This window comes from Bidens hawaiensis, unplaced genomic scaffold, assembly GCF_021521415.1.
Source record: "Bidens hawaiensis isolate Kalapana, Puna unplaced genomic scaffold, B.hawaiensis_p1.1 tig00055696_1, whole genome shotgun sequence".
In the NCBI taxonomy this organism is placed as follows: Eukaryota; Viridiplantae; Streptophyta; class Magnoliopsida; order Asterales; family Asteraceae; genus Bidens; species Bidens hawaiensis.
Genome location: NW_027506340.1, coordinates 24,236 through 49,837, shown reverse-complemented (window position 1 = coordinate 49,837; position 25,602 = coordinate 24,236). Strand labels below are relative to the sequence as shown.

Here is a 25,602-nt window from a genome sequence, read left to right as displayed (position 1 = left end):
TCATCTAAACTCTTAGTTTTGGAAAGAATGATTTGATGTGCGGTAAATAATTCGGATCTATGCTTAAGTTTAGTGTGTTGTTTCAATAAAAATAGCTCTATAGAGGTAGGCTATGAAACCCACCATTTGGCTAAGTATGACACTAATAGCATACGCCGGGCGGAACACTAGGCGCCAGGAAGCCACTAACGCAGGGCATAGTGCATGGCGCGAAGAGTGGAGTCCAATATAACTTTTCCTGACACCTCGGGAATGGTAATGCAAAGGTCCCACCAGCATGGGACAAAAAGATGGTAACTCACGTAGGGATAAACACCAAACCAATGGGGATTGGACAACACATAAAAGATGGTACAAAAAGTACAATCAAATCCTTGTCAAAAGGCCATGATGCCCACCAACTTCCACCAACCACCACGACCGCACGAGTGGGGAATATTATTGGTGGAGAACCTGACAAGGTGGTTGGTCACACTCTCTCTCCTCCGGTTATAAATACCAGTAAACCTCCAAATGGTAAAGGACAGACTATCTCTTACTATCACTATCAAATTATACTACCTCGTATTATCAAATACTGATTCTCACGCCGGAGGGTGGTTACGAGATCCCCCCATTCCTCGTAACGATCTCACGGTGTTCTATTTTGCAGGATACACTTGTCTGCGCCAAGAAGGTTTTATAACCCATCGTGTAGAATACTTAGCCATTACCCTCGGACTAACGTGTTAGACCTTTAGGGGTGGATTCGTGTTTCTTCATTGGCGCCATCCGTGCATAAAGCTAGAACAGTAACTCACTCCGTTCTTGGCTCAGATGAGTGGCAAGACTAAACCAAAGGAGGTTGGCCAAAAAGCCAACCTAGAGGGAAACATCGAAAATCTGGACGGAGAAAATATGGACGGAGGTCTCCTTAATGCCTCCACCGTTCACCCTACCATGACAGATAAGCAAAAAACAAAAGCGTGTTCCAAAGCAGCCATGCCGCCGGACATCATGGCGTGGCTCGAGGTTGAACAACAAAAGTTGAGAGACAAAGTACAAGAAAAAATGGCATCCGTTGTGAAACCTAGATCACTGTTTGAGACAGATTCTAGTAACAACGAAGAAGAATCTGAAGAAAACTCCACGCCGGTTCAGGCGAAAACACCATTCGCCAAAATGCCTCTTGCTAAGCAAAACAGCAAAGCAGGAAAGAAAGCCTAGAGGTCGAACCAAAAGGCAGACTCACGCCTAGACGACCCTGACTATGAAGAGAGCTGGAAAGGACCAGAGGCCAGAAAGTTAGTAAAATACCACCCAGAAGCGGCGGTAGATTTTTCCAAACCATACCGGCCAACAACACCGGCGGGAAAATCAAAGTTCGTGCTAAGAATAGCCGAAGCCGAACTACCAGAAAACCCCAAAATCCCGCCGACAGTGGGTCAATATGATGGTATCTCAGATCCAGACGATCACTTACAAACTTTCACAGCTGCGGGGTTAGTATCAGGGTGGACCATGCCGTTATGGTGCCATATCTTCACACTAACCCTAGTAGGAGCCGCTAGAGCATGGTTCAAAAGATTACCAGATAACCAAATCACAAGCTGGGAAGACCTAGCAAAAAAGTTCACTCAACAGTTTAGCCAGCAACGGCGACACATCAGTGACCCAACAGATATTCTGAATGCCATCAGAAAAGATAACGAAACGCTTGAAGACTTCATCACTAGATTCAACCAAGAAGGCTTGAACATTGGCGGCGTAAGCGAAGAACTTCTGCGGGCAGCCTTTCGCCAAAACGTAAAGTGCGATGATCTCATACGGAACCTTACGGGTATAGATGGCATGCCGCAGCGATGGGACGATGTTATGACCGCGGCCAAGAGATACGCACGTATGGAAAAAATTTTGGGAAAAGAACTGGCAAAGAACGATGCTGGGAACGACATTAATAGGACATGCCAGGGCAAAAGAATGTCCTCCGTATGGTCGAGGTTGAACAGCGAAAGAGAGTCCACATTCGATCCATCCAAAGCAAGACAAAAAGGTTAATCGAGTACGCCCCAAACGAACGGATCCAGATGGACCCCGCTGACAAGAAGTCCAGCCCATATAATGTATAACGAAGGAATCCAGCTGAAGAAGCCGGCACCAGTCAAACAGGAGCCAAGCACAGATATGAAAAGTTATTGAGACTTTCATGAGCAACATGGTCACACGACAAATCAGTGTATCAATTTGAAAGACGCGATCGAAGAATGTGTTAAAAATGGCAAACTGGATCACCTTGTCAGAAACATACGAGGGAAGTACAGACGCCCACCTCCAAGAGATAGCGGAAGACCAGAAAAAAAGATCAAAGATCTACACGCTAATATGATCTCGAGCAACGTTCAGAGCAAGAAAAGGAGGACATAATGGGCGCCATGGAAGGAAGAACAAGTCATCTTTCCAAGAGTCAGAGGAGGGGCGAACAAAAAGGCACCCTTAGTAATCACAGCCGTTTTCGGTAATTACAGGACGCCGCGCTTCTTTGTCGACACAGGGGCAACGTCCAATATCATGTACCGCCAGTGTTTCGACCTGGTAGACAAAAAAGACAAACGCCGGTTGACAGCAGTGAACGCTCCAATCACAGGGTTCAACCAAAGTATCGCATACCCGTTAGGACAGCTGACATTCCCAGTCGAACTGAGCGATGGGCTCAAATCCCGAACAAAAGAGGTTGATTTCCTAGTAATGGAAACTTCTCACCCACAATACGATATAATCTTGGGAAGAGAAGCCATTAGTGACTTCAACGCTACCCCGTCAACAGCACACGGGATAGTGGGGATACCAACCCCGATCGGGATAGCAATGATCCACGCCAACAAGGAGTGTAACATGGCGGAAAGAAAAACACCGCCGCAGAAGATGCAAAAAACCAGCAAGATCAGAGAAGTGGAAAAGTGGGCGCTTAACAAAAAATTCCCAGAGCAAAGCATAACTATTGGCCCAACTATCTCAGAAGATGCACGCGCAACGCTCAAGAGCTTATTACTCAAAAACATCGATGTCTTCGCTTGGACCCCAGCGGATATGACGGGAGTCCCAAGAAGTAAAGCGGAACATGAGTTAAAAGTTAACCCAAATTTCGTCCCGGTGGTACAAAAGCGAAGAAAAATGGGGCCAGAACAGGCAAAAGCCTGTGACGAGCAGGTCCAGCAACTGATCGATGCAGGCATAATCCGAGAAATCCAGTACCAAACTTGGGTAGCAAACCCGGTAATGGTACCCAAGTCAAGTGGCCAGTGGCGCATGTGTATTGACTTCAAGGATCTAAACAAGGCGTGCCCAAAAGATTGCTACCCCTTGCCAGAGATCGACCTTAAAGTTTGGTACCCTTTCAGTTCAAGTGTTTTCAAGATGCTTACAAGGGGTATCATCAAATCCACATGGCGATAAAAGACCAAGATAAAACAGCGTTCAGAACAAACAGAGGAACATATTGTTATAAAATGATGTCATTTGGCCTCAAGAACGCTGGGTTTACTTACCAAAGGTTGATGGACAAAGAGTTCAAACCTCAAATTGGGAGGAACCTGGAAGTTTACATGGATGATCTCGTCATTAAAAGCAAGACGGAAGGAGCCATGTTAAAAGATATCGAGGAGACCTTCAAAACTCTAAGGTCAATTAGCATAAAGCTCAACCCGGGTAAGTGTTCCTTCGGCATGGAAGAAGGAAAATTCCTATGAGTAATCGTGACGAATGGTGGCTTCAAAGCCAACCCAGAGAAATTGGAAGCAGTGCGAAAAATGCCATCGCCAAAATCGGTCAAACAAGTACAAACGCTCAATGGCCGGTTAGTAGCCCTGAATAGATTTTTGTCTAGTCACGCTGAAAAATCATTCCCGTTCGTCTCAACCTTGAGAAATTGCCTCAAGAAGTCTCAATTCCGATGGACGGAAGAAGCAGAAACTACGTTCCAAGAAATCAAGTCACGACTGGAAGAGCTACCAACACTCACAGCGCCCAAAGCTGGAGAACCATTAATAGTATACTTAGCAACATCAGAAAAAACAGTCAGCGCAGTCTTGATGGTGGAAAGAAATGGTGTTCAAACACCCATTTATTACATAAGCCGCACACTGGCAGATGCAGAAACAAGATACTCCACCTTGGAAAAGTTAGTCTTATCCTTGGTTCAAGCAGGGCGACGTTTGAGAAGATACTTCCAAGGGCATCCAATACATGTTCTCACCAACTTTCGCTTACTGGGCAAGCCAGAATTTTCGGGGAGACTTGCCAAGTGGGCGATAGAATTGGGAGAATATGCCATTGAATACAAGCCAAGGCCAGCAATTAAAGGCCAGGTTTTGGCTGATTTCATCGCAGAAATCCATCAAGAAAAAGAGGAAGAATGCAAAAGAGAGATCGAAGTCCCTATAGATCAAAAGAAAGATGAAATCTGGAAGATGTTCACAGACGGAGCTTCTAATGACGAAGGCGCTGGAGCGGGCCTAAAGATAACCAACCCAGAAGGACAACACTTCACGTACGCATTACGCCTAGAATTCAAAAGCACAAACAACGAGGCGGGGTACGCAGCATTGTTGGCAGGGTTAAGAATCGCTAGAAAGCTAGGGGCCCGCCATTTAGAAGCACATGTGGACTCCATGTTAGTGGCAAATCAGATTGAAGGATCGTATGATGCAAAGGACGATAAGATGGTGTCATACCTAGCGCAAGCTAAGGCGCTAATGGCAACTTTCGCCACATGCAAGGTGAAACACATCAATAGAAGTGAGAACAAACAGGCTGACGCCTTAAGCAAACTTGCATTCGTAGGGTTCGAGCACCTCGCAAAAGACGTCCGCATCGAAGTCCTAGCTACGCCTTCAATAATAATAATGAACAAAGAAATTCTCGTTTGCTCGGAAGCAGAAAAAAGTTGGATGACACCAATCATCAATTATCTCGCGAGAGGCATCTTGCCAGAAAAGAAAACAGATGCGTGGAATATCCGCCATAAAGCGTTGAATTACACAATCCAAGGAGATATCCTATATAGGCAATCATACTTGGGCCCACTCCTCAGATGCGTAGACCCACAGGACGCAATTTACCTGCTTAGAGAAATTCATGAAGGAATATGTGGCGTACACGCAGGTCCGAGGATGGTGGTGGAGAAAATCATGAACACCGGATACTATTGGCCGGGCATGCATGTTGACGCCGAGAAAGAATTGAGAAAATGCAGCGCTTGTCAACGCCATGCACCAAACACCCTGCGTCCGAAAAACGCCATGATACCGGTAACAACTTCTTGCCATTTCAGAAATGGGCAATTGATATAACCAGACCATTTCCAGAGGCGCCAGGCCGCATGAAATTTTTGATCGTAGCAATCGATTACTTCACAAAGTGGGTCGAAGCAAAGCCAGTGGCAACAGTCAACGCAACGAGCATCAAGAAGTTTATTTGGGAATTTATAATTTGTCAGTTTGGATTACCCATGAGCTTAGTCAGTGACAACGGAACACAATTCGCTGACCAACATATCCAAAAATGGTTGAAAGAGCTCAATGTCACGCAGACATTCACTTCTGTTGCTCATCCACAAGGGAATGGCGAAGTAGAACGCGCCAACAGAACAATCGTGGGCGGAATCAAGAAAAGATTATCAAGCCACAAATCCAGATGGTTCGATCAGCTACCTCACGTACCATGGGCCATAAGAACGCATAAAAACACAAGCAACGCGGAAACGCCGTTTAGCCTAACTTATGGTACCGAAGCAATGATCCCCGCCGAAGTTGGCGTCCGTCGCCAAGAATCACAATACCGAAAGACAACGACGCAGAAAGGAAGTTAGACCTAATGCTTCTTGAAGAGCGTCGAGAGTTGGCGGCAATAAGAGAACAAAATTACAAACGCCAACTACAAAAGTATTACAACGCTAAAGTGAAAATATGTGAGTTCAACATCGGAGATTACATCCTTCGCAACAACGAGGCATCAAGAGCACAACCGCAAGGCAAACTAGCGCCATCTTGGGAAGGCCCATACCAGATCAAGGAAGTATTGGGAAAAGGCGCCAACACTTTGATGCAACTCGATGGTTCAGCGATTCCTAGAACATGGAACGCAGCAGAATTGCGAAGGTGTTATATGTAAATCGATTCCAATTGTAAAAACAGGCCAAGGGTCAAATATGAATGGAAACGATACTCCGGATTTCACAAAACAAACCTTTTCATTTAGAAGCAAAAATTTACAAGGGAGCACTTACGACTACACACACAAAAAAAAGAGGAGAAATACAGAAAAAGAACACAAAAGAAAAACCCTAATATACATCGTTGACACTCCTTCCAGAGTCAGCAACCGAAATATACTCTTCATCGCCAGCAGGAGCGGTGGAAGGACTAGCCTGCGAAGGCTCAAGCAAATTCCTCAACAGCTACACGCCATTCTCTTCCTTGGCATACTGAGCAACTTCCGAAAGAATAGGAAACGTGAGGGAATCATAGTCCGTCTCAGCAGCAGCATACTCCTTTTCCACGTCAATGGCGTGAAGGGCATAGGCCTCAATTGGAAGGTTGTTGCGCAAATGCGCAATACCATCATGAAAACCAGCCTTATGACCAAGCTGTTGAGAAGCATTGACAAGGGCTCCAACGCAGCGCGTTAAATCATCGTCACTAATGATGCGTTGAGCAACCTAAACAAAGGAAAACATCATTAGAGTAAATAAAAAAATAGTAGGGGGGGAGAGCAGCGAAAGAAGATAATACGTTGCAAATAGCATGCTTCAGCAACCAATCGCGGTCGGAAGCAGTGGCAGCAAGCTCAGAGGTCAAAACCTTAATGGCCTCCTCATTAGAAGCCAGCATATCAGCCAACTTACCAGCATTCGCCTTTCTCACCGCGGCTTCCGTCTCCAACTCTTCAATACGCTTACGAAGATCAGCGTTTTCACTCTCGAGTCGAGCGGAAGCCTCCTTGGCAGCAACAGCACGGCTGCTTGCGTCCGCAAGATCAGCGTTTGACTTCTTACACGCAGCCTCAAACTCTTTATAGCGGGCGGCGCGGTCGCGGGCAGACTCCGCCAGGTCTGCCTCGGCATTAGCCAATTTCGCTTCAACATCGCTTAAAGCTTGGCGATGATCAGCCGATTCTTTACCCGCTTTCCAGGCGCCGGCCTCAACGTCTTTCACCAACTGTTCTATCTCTCTCATGCGAACACCGGCATCGATTTGGTCCTCATGAAGGGCACGATTCTCGCACAGCAACTCCGCAAAACAAGAGAAGGCCTGGACTTGGTGAAAAGCAGCATCAGAGTACAAAGTGCCTCGGGGCTGGATCTTACGAGCAATGCACTCACCGGGAGGAACAACATACTCCAAAAACTCGGAACAGGTGGCGGAATCCTCAAAATTGGCCCCACAATTAACCTTCCAGCGGGGGCGGAAAACTTGGCTCGCCTCCATGGAGTCGCGGGGGTCCATATCCACATCCAGTACACCCCCACTCAAACACCCGCTGAACCCGCCGCTGCTACTGCCTTGGATTTCGAATAATTTACCCTGCACCATCGCACCTAGAAGAATAGGAGGCAGCGGCACAGCCTCATCACCATCAAGAATTAAAGTCTTGTCTGGTGAGGACTGTCTTGATTTCAAAAAATCAGCGACAGAGAGACCCGCTGATTCAAAACTAACCTTAGGCGATTCGTCCACAATCGCCTTCATTGGTTGCGCAAACGACGCCGGCAGCGAGACAACTGGAATTGACCCAGTTGAAGCACGAACAGTCGTCACAATGGTCTCGGCCTCAGACGGGCCAACCACACCCGCCATCATTGGCAAACTCAGCATCTGTACAGTTGGCCCAGCCTCCGAAAAGCTGCCAACACTTGTCATCATCGGCAAACTGGCAAAAAGAGTCGCCAGAGAAGATGTAACGATAGAAGTTGCGGGAGAAACAGTCGACGAAGAAATCGTCATCAAACCTGAAATAAGAAAATGATTTCAGAGAAGATCGAGTTCAATCAAAAGAAAGAATAGAAAAATATATACCTGACGATTTAACAAGACCATGCTTGACAAAACCGCCAAAACGAGGTTTCTTGACGGCGCGAAGCACCTCTTCATCATCTTCATTAATCACAGGGGTGGAACCCAAATGGTGTGGAACAGTGAACGCCCCACCCACTGAGGAGGAAGAGGAAGAAGATAGACTGGTAGATACGAAACTTGTATCCACAACGGTTCCAGAAGCTGCAGCTGAAGAAAACACATCAGTCGCCACCAAAATAGGAGTGGCAACCGATGTGGTTAGCGCAGACACAGCAACCACAGGCTGTGAAGATGTTGGCGAAGAGAAGCCTATAGAAACCTGTGCGGAGGTGGTTGGGGAAGACGCCACGCTGGCACTCACACCGAGTGCTTCAAGCAATGAAACCGACGACGACACCGGAACCCCAAAGGGAACGGCAGAGACCTCGACGACATCGTCATCATCATCCACGGCGTCTCTTGCGGCGGCGTCTATCGGAAACGCAACCGTCTCCCCACCACTACGTTGTGCGCCCGTACAACTGCACATAGGAAGGCGCATAACGTTAGATCGTCTACCTGAAAAGGAGAATGAAACGTTAGTAAAATAAACCAAGCAAACGGTGGAAACAGTTGAAGAACTTACCACTCTGAAGGGTAACAGAGCTAGGAGGCGGCAGCGGTCGCGATGCAGGTAATCGCCCCATAGGAAGAGGAAACACAAAGTTTCGAGCGGTCCGAGCAAGGATTGACTCCTCGCGGGAACCTAACTCCCTCCGCCCCAACACTTTGACGCCCTCAGGCACAGGCTGCATGAGGAGCATACGGTCGTCCACCTCTGAAAGAAAATCAAGTTAAAACATCGCAGAAATAATTCACACTTGGGAACAAAAATTAAAACTGCTGCTAACCTTGACCGTCATTAAGAATGACCGGTACGAAAGCCGCATCATCCCAGATACGACTCATGCTGAATAACACCAACGCGCGCTCCAAATAATGACGGAGCGGAGACAGGCTAGCCTGCAAAGTGGTGAACCAGTCCGAACCGGAATAAGGAACCACTTTCGGCTCAGGAAGCTCCTTCACATCCGTGAAAAACATGGGATGTGGCACCACACGAGCGGAGACGTAGAAGAATAAACTCTTCCACTCATGCAAACTGGGTGGTGCATCCAGAGCAATGACCTTTGCACCAGAGCGGGTGTTCAAGTTATACCATCCCTGGGTGAAACGCCACCGGTAAAAAGCCGATAACCTATCAGCCGTCGGAGTAATACCGAGACAATGACAGGTATATTTGAAATGGCGAAGATGAGCCATTCCGAACGGATGAATCTGGCTAAGATGCAGCCCAAAAACACCGAGAACATCCACCAAAAATCGGGTAAGGGGCAAACGAAGATTGCCCAAAAAGAAATACTCCCGATACACGGCAATCTTGCCGGCAGGAGCCTCTCGAGCAGTCCTGCCAGGGGCAGGCAACTCGGGCTCATACTCAGGGCCAAGATTGTACACCCTGACAATATCGTTGAAGTCCTCGGCAGACATACGACAACCGACGAACGCCATAGAATTATTCTTCTTAGTCTTTGAGGTTTGGGAAGACTCAGCCATGAAAATAAAGAAGGCAATGAGAAGAAATGAGAGAAAAAGAAGACGATGAGAAATGGTGCTTAAGGCGGTGTAACCTCCCCTTATTTATACTAATCGCAATTAATGAGGGACAGGGGTACAAAAAGGATAATTAACACGTGGCCCAATCGGAAAGCACCACGATAATAACGTGAAAGAGGGTATGCACTACACCTGGGCGCGTTACCGGGATTCTCGCCCACTCGCCTGACACAGACAGAAAGTCTGCAGGGCAGAGCAACCGTCGTCAAACTGTCACGTCCAGCAGTCGTTTCACTGACTTGCATTTAATTCACTCACCAACGCCAAACTACACGTCATCCACATAAAGGGAAACAGAAACGGTAAGTGTTGGCAGAAAAGGTTATGCCAACATGGGATGATTCAAGATAAATCACCCGCCAAAGCAGGCGCCAACATGGGATGATTTAATAATAATCACCCGCCAAAATGGGCGCCAACATGGGATGATTTAATATAAATTACCCGCCAAAATGGGCGCCAACAGGGGATGATTTAATAATAATCACCCGCCAAAATGGGCGCCAACATGGGATGATTTAATATAAATTACCCGCCAAAATGGGCACCAACAGGGGATGATTTAATAATAATCACCCGCAAAAATGGGCGCCAACATAGGATGATTTAATATAAATCACCCGCCAAAATGGGCGCCAACAGGGGATGATTTAATAATAATCACCCGCCACAATGGGCGCCAACATGGGATGATTTAATATAAATCACCCGCCAAAATGGGCGCCAACAGGGGATGATTTAATAATAATCACCCGCCAAAATGGGCGCCAACATGGGATGATTTAATATAAATCACCCGCCAAAATGGGCGCCAACATAGGATGATTTAATAATAATCACCCGTTAAAATGGGCACCAACATGGGATGATTTAATATAAATCACCCACTAAAATGGGCGCCAACAGGGGATGATGCAAAATGGGCGCCATCATGGAATGATTTAAGATAAATCATCCGCCAAAGCAGGCGCCAACATGGGATGATTTAAGATAAATCACCCGCCGAAATAGGCGACATCATGGAATGATTTAGTATAAATCACCCGCCAAAATGGGCACAATCATGGGACGATTGCACATAAATCACCCGCCAATATAGACTACCAAACGGGATGACTCAACATGAATCAACCGTCAACCAATGGTTACGACTAATGAAGTCACCCGTCCAATATGTGGAAATACCCACGAAAATAAACCAAACCAACAAGGAAAAAAGGTGAAAGCCAAAAGCCCATGATAAGTCCACAACCCCCACTTCTTGAAGGAAAGGCGACTATGGACTAGGGGGGCTTGTAAAGGTAGGGTATGAAACCCACAATTTGGCTAAGTATGACACTAATGGCATATGTCGGGCAGAACACTAGGCGCCAGGAAGCCACTAACGCAGCGCATAGTGCATGGAGCGAAGAGTGGAGTCCAATATAACTTTTCCTGACGCCTCGGGAATGGTAATGCAAAGGTCCCACCAGCATGGGACAAAAAGATGGTAACCCACGTAGGGATAAACACCAAACCAATGGGGATTGGACAACACATAAAGGATGGTACAAAAAGTACAATCAAATCCTTGTCAAAAGGCCATGATGCCCACCAACTTTCACCAACCACCACGACGGCACGAGTGAGGAATATTATTGGTGGAGAACCTGACAAGGTGGTTGGTCACACTCTCTCTCCTCCGGCTATAAATACCAGTAAACCTCCAAATGGTAAAGGACAGACTCTCTCTTACTATTACTATCAAATTATACTACCTCGTATTATCAAATACTGATTCTCACGCCGGAGGGTGGTTACGAGAGAATCCCCCCCATTCCTCGTAACGAGCTCACGGTGTTCTATTTTGCATGATACACTTGGCTGCGCCAAGAAGGTTTTATAACCCATCATGTAGAATACTTAGCCATTACCCTCGGACTAACATGTTAGACCTTGAGGTGTGGATTCGTGTTTCTTCAGGCTCCATTAGGTTTCATATTGAACAATTAAGTTTTAGTGAAGAAATCAGATCATATTACGTTAAGTTCGTAGATTTATACCATACTTCTTAAAACGGCATAACTAAGTTGGGGTTGCTATCCCCACACCGCCAAATCTAATCCCCTCTCATACCACCAATATTGTATGTTTTGTCACCTATGGATGGCCCGTCTAGAAACTCACAGATTTGTTTTTGGTTGACCCGACGAAGACTTCTTAGGAGATCACTCATCCTAGTACTACTTCTATCATATAACACTTAACTGTGAAGTTTTCACCTACTTCACAACCAACTAAGCCCATAACACAATACTGATTTAAGAGGCATGAATCAAGTTTCTCCTGTCCAAACCAATGTGAAATTTACCTAAAGTGTTAGATATCCTTGAAACAACCTTTGAAGCATCTTAGATGTTACATATATATAGGAAAAATACTAGGATTTGCTTTATTGTAAAATGGGAGACAAGGTGATTATAAAATAGTATCTTTCAAACCACATATATGTGTAATTGTTATTATTATTATTACATTTAAATACCACTAACTCTTCACAATTTTATTCACTTAAATCTTTTATCGTTTTTATTCACTTAAACCTTCATTGAAGGAACTCAAAGTTTAGGGACGGATATGACAAGTAAGAGAAATGTTAATGTGTTAAATTCATAATGAATTTGGAAATCTCTAATTTAAGAAACGAAATCATAAACGAATAAGAATAAATAAATAATTAGTAAATGTGATTTCTATGATTCTGTTGAAGTTATATTGACCACCGCAAACCATACTTTGTGGCCAAAAAACACTTACCCTAGAGTCGCCACTGTTTTGCTACATCAATTCGCGGAATTCCGTAATCAAGTTTGTGTCTGTCTTAGCATAGTGAACGTTAAAGATCAAAGGTACGGATAGCCTATTATTGTTATTTATGGTATTGGTAATTTATGTGTTAATCTTATAGCATGAATCGTTTATTGATTGATAAGAATCATTGGTTTCAGATCATTATTTTATTAATATGAACCATTGATCTTCAAATTGTTAATTGATTACATGAACCATAAACTTTCTGAATGTTTTTGGATCTTTTGAATTGACATAATATGTTTTTGGACCCTAATGTGATGGACGGTTTTGGTATTGGATATAGTTATGTGCTTTGACACGTTTGATTGTTTTGCTTATTTACGCGTTTATCACCTTCGTTATTTTTCTCATGAGAAACGTGAGTGAGCTGAGACATACGGATTGATCATAATAATTACTAAATTGTTTTATTACTGAATTATTGGAGACATGTGTGTCATACCCATGAGAGAAAATATTGCCTCAAGCACGCCATCCGTAACCTTATGACATGGTTTATTGATTCTTTGTTTTTAAGTATTGGTTAATAACTTCGATTTTTAGTTATTTCGATTAGCAAGTTTATGCGATTGATCAAAGTACGAATGGATATGTATAGAATTGATATGCTACAAGTACGAATTGATAAGATATGTTAAATGTTGAAAGCTTATAATTATGTTGAATATCTTTTGTTATCTGCCCACTATACGCAATTTTGTTTTGTTGTTTCTTTTACGTTAGGTATTCAAGCTTATCCGCGAAGAATCGATTGGAGGCTTGGGAAATATTTAAAGATCAAAGGGTTTTATAAAAGAAGAAATAAATAATATTGTTTACCATGTTTTTGATAAATTATAATATTAATTAATTGTTTTTCATCAATTATAAATAAGCATTAAATTCTGATCTACTTTATATGTGACATGTCAGCCTAGCCAGCAAGATGTTACATAACCTAACATGTAGGAAAAAGGTTTTAATTAAGAAATTATGGATCGCGATGCATTAAGCCATGCATGGGAACTATATATTTTCCTATCGACAATTCCTTAATAATCTATCGGTAAATGTAAAACAAGAATTCAAATAAAAGATTAAAATATCCTCCAAATTTATGCCCTTAAATATAACTTAAAAAGAAAACCTCTATATATACATATTTTAGTATATTGAAGATAGAGTATATCATTTCCCACCTTTATATATCCATCATAAAACAGTTCATTGTGATCACAAATCTCAATCTCAATCTCAATCCTAATTAATTAAGTGAACTCCAAGCATGCGTAGAAAATAGTTAAGCCTTTTAACTCCTTGTGTACAAGGATAATTAACCATAAATAGAGTTAAAGCTATTGGTATCTCTATCACTCAAAATTGTAGTCTCTCTCCTTCTATTCTCTTTATGTGTGGGAGAGAGAGATCTAGAGAGAGATATATAGATGGTGAAGAAGCAATGTTCAATGGTATGGGACATGAAGACCATGTTCCATTGTAGCATAATCATGTTCTTCCTTGGAGGATTAGCAACTTTAAGCTTTTATAGCAACTCTAATCAAGAAGCAGTGAGTAACAACATTAAGGTTACTCTTACTACCACCACTACCACTACCACTATTACTACAGATCAGTCAAATCCAGACATAGGCATGAACACGAACATGAACATGAACGTTGATAAAGGTGCACAAGTTTTTGAACATCAAAGAAGACTTAAAATTGCACCACCATCCTTAACAGAAACTTGTGATTTGTTCTCCGGCAAATGGGTTTACGATAACAAGAGTCATTACCCTTTGTACAAAGAACACGAGTGTCCTTTTCTACATGGCGATTTAGCTTGCCAAACTTATGGCAGAAAGGATTCCAAGTATCAAAGATGGAGATGGCAACCTCATGGCTGTGACTTCCCAAGGGATGTAAATTTGTAATATTATCTTCTAAAGTTTTACATGAACTAATCAATTAACAAACTCTTAGTACTATTAGTGTCTAATATTATATTTCTTTTGAATGAATAGATTTGATGACAAAGCAATTGTGGAGAGACTAAAGGGTAAAAGGTTATTGTTCGTTGGTGATTCGGTAAACCGAAACCAATGGGATTCGATGATGTGCGTGCTCTATTCATCAATTCCAGGGGTAAAGAAGTTCGGCCAGGAGCTCAATCGTACCTTGTACACCTTTAGGTCCAATGTAAGTCATACCTTTCGATCCATTCCCATAAATATTTATATTTTCCATTCGGACGTAAAAGTGTAAACTTCTGTTAATCAAATATATAAATGTTTCTCTTGAATTGTTATATGTTAATATATAGAACACAATGTTTGTGTTTACAAGTGTGTGTTGTTTAGATGATGAAAGTGACAATTGAATAAAACAATACTGGAGTACAATATATCGGTTGATTATTATTGGGCTCCAATGCTGGTCGAATCTAACGGTGATGATCCATCAAACCATCGCCTTGACCATCGAACTATTCGTGTCAAATCCATAGAGAAACATGCAAGGCATTGGGTTGATGCGGATATACTCGTCTTTAATACTTATCTTTGGTGGAGATTACCTATAATAAAGCTCTTGTTAGTTCAAGTAACATGTTTTTTAACTTGTGACTAAGTGATATAGAGTCTATAGGCTATAGAGAATAGTTTACCTTATATATTTGCCAAAGTAACAAGTTAGGTCTCTTCTTGTTTCCAAATCAGGAAGGGTCCGGGATCATTATTGGGTGGTCCGAATCAAGTGTACGATGAGATTGATAACGTTCGTGCGTATAAGATGGTTTTGGAAACATGGTCCAAATGGGTACATAACAATATTGATCCTGCAAAGACCAAGATGTTCTTTATGGGCCTTACAGCAACTCATTCAAAGTACCAAACAAAAAAACAAAAGCCCTTTTGTTATTCTCTTTTAGTTGTTTTAGTATGTCAATTAACTTTTTATAATTTGTAGTGCTAAAGATTGGGGAGGCAAGAAGCAAACAACTTGTTACAAAGAGAAAGAGCCGGTGACGATTGACGGTTTCTGGGAAAGCGGAAGAGATCCGAAAATGCTAAGAATATTGGAATCATCATTGAGCAAATTGAAAGCCAAAGGGGTAAACGTGCAACTAATAAACATAACACAACTAACACAATATAGAAAAGATGCACACCCTACGGTCCATAGGAGACTATGGCGTCCCTTAACCGCTGAACAAAAGGCTAACCCACAACGTGCTTCTGATTGTACACATTGGTGTCTTCCCAGGGTTCCCGATATTTGGAATGAACTTCTCTTAGCTTACATTTTTCCAACAACAGAAACCGCTAGCCAATAAAAGAGAAAACTACTAAAATAGTCTTTTCGATCAAATATCATTTTACTTTCTTTTGTTAATTAAGAAAATGGCTCGAGACGGAAATATGTCGTGTTATGTTGAAATCTACTACCCCAAAGTGATCTAGTGTGATTCTTTTAGGTTATTGCCATTATAGAACAATTCAAGCATGTTTTATTTTGTTGATATTTATGTATTATGGGTTAAGGGTTAATGCCTTTACTTTTGATAGTTGAAAAGTTGTTAGTGAACACACAAGTAATTATGATTTCTTATTTATCTTATGTGCTTCGAGCATATGTTATTATTTATTTATTAATTTATTTATTTATCATCGACTATTGGAAAACGTAGATAACAAGGGACGCCCTGCATAAGGCCTTCATTTAAACGTGCTCCTTCTTTCGCTCTTGCTTGGAAATCATGAAAATATAATACCTATCTTAGATATGTGAAATTGTTTTAAAAATGTATTATAATTTATAAATATATTCAAAAGAGAACATCATAAGGGTAAAAAACATTGAAATTAGGGATAAGTAAATTGTATCAGGTACTGGAATCATGTTGGTACCGGTATCGAAACGAATGGACATTTTAATATTGGTACCACGTTTTTGGAAAAATCGGGATCGGTATCGGTATTTATCAAATTTGTTTTGCGTACGATTCCGACACCAAGTTTTTGGAATAATTGGGATCAGGATTTTCAATCGCTGACAAACTCATCCCTAATTGAGGTGGTAATTAAGAAGTGGTGGTAGCCGAGAGGTGGTTGATACGTCATAGTAGTGAAGTATGCAACTGACCTTCTAGTCTAGTTACATTATGGTGAAGGTTAAGATTTGGGATCCTTGATGGCTCAGGTTCAAAGACTGATTAAATGAGGTTTTCCTACAGACTACATGTGCACAAAATACCCAGTTCCGAACCCGACCTAGTATTGGGTTTCTCCCCGAACATATACACCTATTCTACCTTTAGCCGATCAAAACCCAACCCAACCCGAAAACCCCGGTCGAAACTCGACTATACCCAGAATCAGTTCCTCTCCGACCCGGTTTTGACTTTTGTTTACCACCCGGAACAGGTTCCTATCCCGTTCCGATTCCTACAAAATACCCGGTTTGTGTGCGTGTACTACAAACCACAAATAAAAGAAGTATAACTGTAGTCTGTAGATGCAACTAGAGGTGCACAAATCGGGTTTTTTAAATACCCGGGTTTGGGTATGGAACCGGGTTCGGGTATGACCGGGTATTAGAAAATCGGGTATTGGTAATAACCGGGTAGGGTTCGGGTCCGGGTATTTCCTCCAAAAACCATACCCTATGCATCGGGTTCGGGTAGGGTACAGAACCGGGTATTTGAATACCCCATTTTCGGATATTGAAAAAACCCTATTTGTGGGTTTTTCGGGCTTTTTTCTGGGTTTTTTTCGAGTATATATTGGATTTTTTAATAGGTTGCACTTTTTAGGGGTATTTTTCGGGTATTTTTAAGGTATTTTTCGGGTATACATCGGGTATTGGAAAAACCCGGTTCCGGGTATGGGAAAAAACCGGTTCGGGTTTTCGGGTATTACCGGGTACAAATCGGGTCCGGTTCGGGTTCGGGTTTTAGTGCCGAAATGCATACCCTACGGGTAGGGTCGGGTATGGGTTCGGGTATTAAAAAAACCGGTTCTGGGTTTTCATTTCGGGTCCGGTTCCAGGTTCGGGTTTTTTGTGTACCTCTAGATGCAACCTCCATTTTGGGCCCGAAAACTAAAGTACACTTAGAAGGCAAAATCTTAGCCCAAAGTGTAATTCATGGGCTAAGACTCATGTCAAACGGGGCCCATTCAACAAGTGGGCCAAAGAATACACGAAACCAAGGTGAATAGAATGTATTTTAAATGCCTAAAATATAATTATCCATTTCATTTCGTCTTAATCTATTATTTATGCATACCAAAAGTTACCTTAACTCTAAATATTATTAGAAATCTTTCTTATATTGTATAGTATGTGATCGCTACACGACCTGGCTTTGTTTAATTCAATCTACAAAATTTTCCTTACAAGTACATGTATGGGACTTTGAAACCATGATTAACAACTCATGATCACTATAAAAAACTTAAAATTTCTGGCTCCTGATGATTATGTGATTACCATTTTCATAATTTAGTGATTATAATTTTAACGTCAACGTGTGTATTTGGTTTAGCAACTTGTCGGTTCTCAAGATTCAAAAGTGTGTGTTTGTTATTTTATTTATTAGTTAGTTTAGCAACCTCTCATAAAAAGAAAAACAACTCAATTAATGTCCATACTTTATAATTTAATAAACTGCTCACTATTATTTTATTCACATTTTTTATTGTTTATTTAGTAGAGAGGACGCCCATACAGAAATAAAAAGAAAACAACTTATGAGTTATGAGAGTTGTTAGGGAGATTGACTTGCTCCATAATATAACCTGCTACGTGTTTACTTGGTTATATATTTCAAAGGTCAAAAATACCAATAATAACTATTATTATTTAAAAAAATCTAAAGTAATAATAATTAATCTAATTATTTGTATGTTTAGCTGTTGGTTTGTAATTCGTATTTGTTTTTTCTTTATACTTTATGATCTTCTTGCTTCTGGCTCGATGTACCCTTTTTCAATCTTCTTTGTAAAAATTGACCTTATAAAAAAAGTTATTTGTATGTTTAGCATGTTAATTTATTTTTATCAAATCGCTCGCTCCACGGATGCCTAAAAACTAGCCATTTTTTATAGTGTTTTTTCCTTTCAAATGGTAATTTAAATCACTGATATGTTACTATCCCACCTATTCGTATTGATTTCACGAGTACTGAATCTTTGAGTGCTAGTGTTATTTATTTATTAATATATATAAATAAATGTATTTTGAAATGCCAATATCATTGAACGAAAAAAAAAGATCATTTACAAGAAGCAAAAGGCCCAAAAAATACAAGAAAAATACATGAAAAAAAACAAATAATTATTCGAGTTACAAGGTAGTATTAAAGTTACAATATTCGATAAAAATAAATACTTCCCGATTCTTATCTTATTAAAGTTTATTCGAATTACAACTTTTCTTGAAAAGCGTTACAAGACTATTATTAAATTGATTTTTGACAGAGGTCAATAATAATCATATGCATATTTTATCAAACCAAATAATTATTTAAACAGTCAAATGATATGAATATCTTTTAGATGAACCAACTACCAAAGTTACATAAATACCAAAACATAAACAAATATATATGTAACACCCTTCATTATATCTTCTTCTTCTTCTTCCACTTTCCATTTCCTTAACACACCATTTTCTTGAAAACAATAACATGAAGGGAACTGAAAGACTACAGAAACTGGTTCCTGGATATCATTCTGTAGGAACATTCATGGTTCTAATGGTGGTGATGATGGTAGTTGTTTACTTTTATGGAGATAATGGTGGATTAATTAGTTTTGATATTATTGGAGAAAAGGAAATGGAGGATTATTCTTTTGAAGGTTGTGATTTGTTTAATGGAAGTTGGGTGTATGATAATAAGTCAAGACCTTTGTATAAAGAGAGACAGTGTTCTTTCATGGCAGATGATTATTCTTGTGAGAAGTTTGGAAGGAAAGATTTTGAGTATCAGTTCTGGAAATGGCAGCCTCATGGCTGTCACCTTCCACGGTACGTCCTCTTTCTAGTTGATATAAGGCGGAAACACGAAATGTGCAGTAATATATATATTAAATTTTGATATAAGTCATGTGTAATGGGGCATTTATAAGGGCGGATAAAGCCCCTATACTTGGGTAGGGCTGTCCAAACTGCTCGCCGCTTGTTCGTCGTTCGCTCGAATTTTGCTTGAAAAATGCTCGTTTGATTTTGGCTCGGTTTGCAAGTGAGCCGTTCGGCTCGGTTCGGTTTAAAAGTAATCCTCGCTCGGTTTGGTTCGGTTCGTTTTGCTCGAATTAATTTTTATATATTAGTTTTATATATAAACTTTATGTATATATATAAAAGTATACTATTTTTTAAAGTTTTTAAAATTTCCCTCTTTTGTGTTGAATTCAAAGTTCAAATTTAAACCATAGTCACTCGTTTTATATATGTTTTATTGTTAAGTATGAGTTTTATATATTTTAAACGTGAAAGTTTAGACAATTTAGAGTTAAAAGTCTTGAATTAATGATATTTTGAAGTTTTAGAAATTTAAAATTGGAAACTTTGTACGAAATCAAGCAAAACCAAACAGAACCAAGCCGCTCGGTTTCAAAACCAAACCAAGTTCAAGCATAAAGATTTCGCTCGTTTCTTTAAATTCAATCCGCTCGGTTCGGCTCGCTTTCAAACCAAACCAAGTATGAGCATGCCCGCGTTCGGTTCGGTTTGGTTCTTTGAACAACCCTATACATGGGACATATGAGGCATTATAGGCGTTTATATGATAAAGCAAATAGGTGTGTTAAAGTGGTAATAATTGAAGAAGCATTATCCATTGCACAAGTGTTTGACTGAAAAAGTTGATGATGTAACGAAAAATGCCCTTTTAAGGGGCATTAACCATTATGTATAGCCTTATAATATTTTTTAAGATTTCTAAATTTTTTGTTAGATATTGCTAATATTTGAAATTATAAATTTACGATTGAAGATTGATATTTAGATTGTGTGTTGTAGGATAACTAGCAAGAGCTAGTTTTCGTTTCATGTCACTATCAGGTAGGCAGAGAGGTTATAACTTAATTAGCATGTTGTGATTTAACTTGGTTTAAATAAGATTTAAAATAAAAGAAAAAAAATAAAAAGTAAATAAATGTGTGTGTATGTTTAAATATGATTAGTGAGTTTGAAGTGGACTTCGTCCACTAAAAAGGGATAACGCCACCATGGTAACGGCGCTAGAGGGCAAAAATGTGTTGGGAGCCATCCTGGTTAATAGTGTGTTGTCATTGTGGTTGTTCGACGCCATAGTATGTTGACTAGGCCTTTAACGTCTTTTTCCTTTCTCCGTAACAGACAACCTAAGGACCTATAAACACACACAATAAGTGATTTACGAATTTTTGACTAAATGAAAGAATAAAAATCGCTAAAACTTGGGGAAAGTATAAGATAATATAATCATAGATCTGAATGATGGAGTTCGGGTCTGATAGTTGGGTCAAATTACCATCTACGGATTTGTCATATGATCTAGCTCGTCATAACCTATTTATTACTTATGGGCACCATAACTCTACTCGGATAGTTAGTAGTATATTTAAGTTTTGGTAATTTTGTCACTTTGGATAACCTTCTTAACTTTTCTTGTATGTATGTATGTATGAGGTGCTGAAAGATTGTTTAATATAAAAAGTTGGCATATATGCATTAGTGTGACACTGTAACATAATAAATAGAGCCCATGTGTCATTGTCTCTGGCATGACCTGAAGAAAGTTGACAAGTATGCATTATGTAATATGATAATAGACTGATCACACTCATACTCATACATAACGCCATGCTTACCTAGAAATTTGAGAAAGAAGTTGCATGCAGAGCATTGTGGGGCTGTAACTTGTGTATGTGTGTAGTGTGTACCATGTCAGTGTTCAGGGAGCTCAAGAAAGTAGACAAACATTATTTCAACTTGTACATTTACCCCACATGATATTTACTAGGGATGGCAACACAAGACCACTATGGTATATGTTATGGTCTAAGTAGTATGTGCTAGTTAACACGTCATATTATTGTAAACAATGAGGTTTTAATTAGTCCACTTATTAACTTGAGTGTTCTAGGTTAACTAGCTTTAACTCGCTAGTTATGAATTACAGAAAATAAATAAATAATGAAAGATTATCTAGCACTTTGAATGTTATCATTTTTATGTGGCATGCAAAACACCTGTGGCGTTATTCCACAACAAATAGCCATATGATAATTCTAGTTTCATAGCTAGTTGTAAAAGAGTGTTTCATTCCTAGTCAGATATTCGCCACGAATCTTATACAACCAATGAGTATCGAGTATACAAGTTAGTTTGTTAGAAATTACCCGTTTCGATTCGCACACACATTTTTTACTGTTTTAATTTTTATATAACTTTATTACAAAAAGAATTAGATATATAAACTAAAAACTAGTGAATTAAACTATTAGCAAAGATAAGTGTATAGAAAATGTTTACATGTATGGTTATGATATAAATGTGTACCATAAAGGCAATCAGGTAGGGTATCATCTAATACAATATTTGTTTGTACTTATGAAAAATTTTAAACTAATCTCATACACATCGTTAAAATTTCGGGTTTCGAGTCTGTTTGACATCCTAAATTGTTATAAGACATGTGTCGGACAAAAGCAATACCAATTTTTATTAAATTTTAAGTATTTACAATTAATCATTTTTTTTGTATGACTGGTGTAGGTTTAATGGAACGGCATTATTGGAAAAGCTAAGGAACAAGAGGGTTGTTTTTGTTGGGGACTCATTAGGTAAGAACCATTGGGTTTCACTTCTTTGTCTCATCGACACATGGATCGTTGAACCATCACATAAGGTTGCGGAATGGCATGGCTCGTTGATCACTTTTAAGGCATCTGTAAGTCTATTTCGTGATATCTTCAACGCGTTATATACTTGTATTGTACAAATGTGACATGTGCTTAACTATTGTTATATGTGACATCTTAGGAATACAATGTTTCCATTGATTTTTATTGGGAACCATTGTTGGTAGAATCAAATTGTGATGATCCGGTACACCACCGTGTACATGACCGGATCATGAAAATTGAGAGCATAGAGAGGCATGCGAAGCAATGGATTAATGCTGACATATTAATTTTTGACTCATATACGTGGTGGCTAGAGCCTAATATGACACTCGTGTAAGTATTTATTTATTGTATGGTTTTTAGAATGTTTACTCGGGTACATATTTAAACACACTAAAAGTTTATCTATTTTAGGTGGGGATCGTTTGAAAAGCCTAATAGAACTTCTATCGAATCTAGTAGGGTCACTCGTTACGAAATGGCTCTAAGAACATGGTCAAATTGGTTGGAGGCTCACCTTGATCGCAAGAAAACTAGAATGTTTTTCATAAGTCTCTCGCCGGATCACAAAGAGTATGCATTATCTAACTAGCTATATTTTCACAAACTAGTTATGACCTTTTATATTTTTACACTCATCACCTTTCAATTATTTTGTTATTACAAATTTTAGAGGTGGAGATTGGGGAAAAACAATGGGAGAAAACTGTTTTAACGAAACTCAACCGATAATGGAATATGGGTATTGGGCAAAAGGATCGGATACTAATCTGATGAGAACAGCACAGTCGGTGGTACAAGATCTTGCAAAGGCAGGCTTAAACATTGAACTTTTAAATATAACACAACTTTCACAATATAGAAAAGACGGACATCCATCTATTTACAAAAGACATTGGGTTCCTCCAACAAAGGTAGAATTGGCCAACCCTATCTGGTATGCAGATTGTATACATTGGTGTCTTCCCGGTGTCCCGGACGTTTGGAATGAGATACTATATGCTTACATCCTTTATAAAATATGAAATTTTGTCATCGGATAGTTGCAATCTAAATTACAACATTTAATTGCATGTCATACAATAGGTTTTGACAAGAGAAAATTTAGGTAGGTGATTGGTGATGATGGCATGTACAATATTCAAACAACTAGTTAAAAGTTGAAAGCTACTACACCAAAGTCTTGTTTGGTGGTTTTGCTATACCAACACCTTTGTTGTTTAGTTGTGTAAAACATTACCAAGTCAAAAGGTTTATTCACTACTTTGAATTTTATTTTTTTACACCATATAAATATAAATATAAATATAAATGTATATGATTATGGATTAATAAAGTGAATTTTTGTGTCATGTTTTCACTAGGCTATTCAACTTCCAACAACTTTTAATTATTTCATTGAATTACTTGTTAATTAGTAATATACTCCATTGGTTGATCTCACACACAAATGCAACATGCTCACTTTTTCTCATCCCTTTTAAAATATACTTTTATAAATTATAATTTTTAAATTAATTTATTTTTTATTTAGTGCGTGGACGAGATCCACTATACACTTTTGTATCATTTTCGGTCGATCTACAACTCCCTCTGAAGACAAGGTTGATGATACAAGTGTAATGTTATCATTAAACAAAACCGAACCAAATCCAAAAACACCATATTTTCCATTAGAGCAAATGTTTGGTAACAATAAGGATATTACTATCATCTATATATTCGTTTAAGTAGAGATATTCTATATAAATATATTTATTTTTAAATTATGATTATTGTATATCATTAAAGGCATTCATAAAGAAACATGCTTCATTGAAGGTATCATTTTCTCATTAATTTTGTATCTGCCTTTTTTTTTCAAAGTTTCAAATCATATAAGTCAAAGAAATGTGGTTTATTATTATCACAATTTATTTATTTTTCACCTTTTGTTGTCTCTTTTTGGCTAATGTTTATTTTTCAACCTACAAATCTCTTCTCCATGTTTTATGGGTTTAATAGCACCAAAAATCTGACCGACATGAACACACGAGACGACAATAATTCCCGTAATTTATGCATTTTGGTTTTTTTTCGAACGGTGACTTTCACAGTTAAGTTATCTCACTGTGCAAACACGTCGCGCCCCGCCACCCCACTCAGGCCAACTATGTTGACATGATCGGGATCCACGCTGGCATCAGAGTTTGGCTTAGCGTTCCCGGTAAAACCCAGTTGGCTCACCCCGCCCGAAGGCACGACAGGTTTTAATGCTCTGGTAAAATCCGGTCAGAATCAGGATTCGAACACAGGATATCCGGGTCATCCATCATGTTCCTAGCCATTATGCATTTTGGTTTTGAAAAGTTTTTTTTTTTTTTTGAAAAACCAACAAATCCCGGTTATTTGGGTACATCCATTGCAAAACGCCACCCACGTCGCGATCGCAAACAGTATAGGCAACCCGGTTCACCAATTCAAGGGAGATCCACCGGCAAAAGTCCCACTGTGATAATTGGTAAAGCCCCGGGCTCGGGTACGATATTTTTTCACGAATGACACTTGAACTGATGAACTTCCTTAAAAAAAGTCATCGGATTGCCGGTAGAGCACTACTCCTTTGGTGAAAAAGTGAAACATTTCAATAGATAGTTATTGTTTTCTTAATTTTATAAAACTAGATTAAAATAATTTTATTCTCAACCCAACTTCTAAAAAAATTTGTCTAATGGTTCAAGTGTTATTCTATTAAGTTAAATGGTCAAATTTTCGTGGTCGTTATATATATTTTTCATCTAAAGTTTCTAGTTAATAAAAACATGCTATTAGTTACTGAGTTAACTATAAATGGTAATAATAGAATTTTTAAGTTGTAAAATAAAAATATATATGTTTAAAAAAGCAGTGAAATACAACTTATGAATATTTATAACTTTTATGAATATTTATATCTTTTTAAAAAAATTAATACAATCTAAACCGATTTAAAAATAAACGATTCAAACTCTACTAATCCGTCAAACAACCAAACTGTTAAGAACCGGCCAGTCCGACCGACCCACCCAACTTAGCGGGTTTGATTTGTTGTTTTTCAAAACCGTAGTTAGTACTTTTGGCGATAATTTTTGTCAAAACCGACCGAATAGTAGTTGGTTCTAAAGACCCTAAGTGAGTAAGTGGGGCCTTAT

The 25,602-nt window shown here is 39.6% G+C and overlaps 2 protein-coding genes and 1 pseudogene across 2 annotated transcripts; all 3 read left to right on the top strand.

The window, feature by feature from the left end:
* The first annotated feature begins 1,500 nt into the window (after positions 1-1,500).
* LOC143617571 (uncharacterized) lies at positions 1,501-2,037 on the top strand. Its single transcript, XM_077090085.1, has one exon. It carries the CDS (start codon positions 1,501-1,503, stop codon positions 2,035-2,037), a length of 537 nt encoding a protein of 178 aa, XP_076946200.1.
* An 11,947-nt stretch (positions 2,038-13,984) lies between these two features.
* Positions 13,985-15,894, top strand: LOC143617570 (protein trichome birefringence-like 34; annotated as a pseudogene).
* A 3,318-nt stretch (positions 15,895-19,212) lies between these two features.
* Positions 19,213-23,656, top strand: LOC143617577 (protein trichome birefringence-like 34). Its single transcript, XM_077090091.1, has 5 exons — positions 19,213-19,568; positions 22,302-22,476; positions 22,569-22,765; positions 22,847-23,005; positions 23,106-23,656. Exons 1-5 carry the CDS (start codon positions 19,228-19,230, stop codon positions 23,455-23,457), a joined length of 1,224 nt encoding a protein of 407 aa, XP_076946206.1. The 5' UTR covers positions 19,213-19,227; the 3' UTR covers positions 23,458-23,656.
* Positions 23,657-25,602: the final 1,946 nt, after the last annotated feature.

Excerpts from the sequence above, each read along its gene's own strand:
- LOC143617571 (XM_077090085.1), top strand. The coding sequence starts at position 1,501 with ATGCCGTTATGGTGCCATATCTTCACACTAACCCTAGTAGGAGCCGCT.
- LOC143617577 (XM_077090091.1), top strand. The coding sequence starts at position 19,228 with ATGAAGGGAACTGAAAGACTACAGAAACTGGTTCCTGGATATCATTCT. Across the intron at positions 22,477-22,568 it reads TGATCACTTTTAAGGCATCT|GAATACAATGTTTCCATTGA; the intron begins GTAAGTCTATTT and ends GTGACATCTTAG. Across the intron at positions 22,766-22,846 it reads GAGCCTAATATGACACTCGT|GTGGGGATCGTTTGAAAAGC; the intron begins GTAAGTATTTAT and ends TATCTATTTTAG.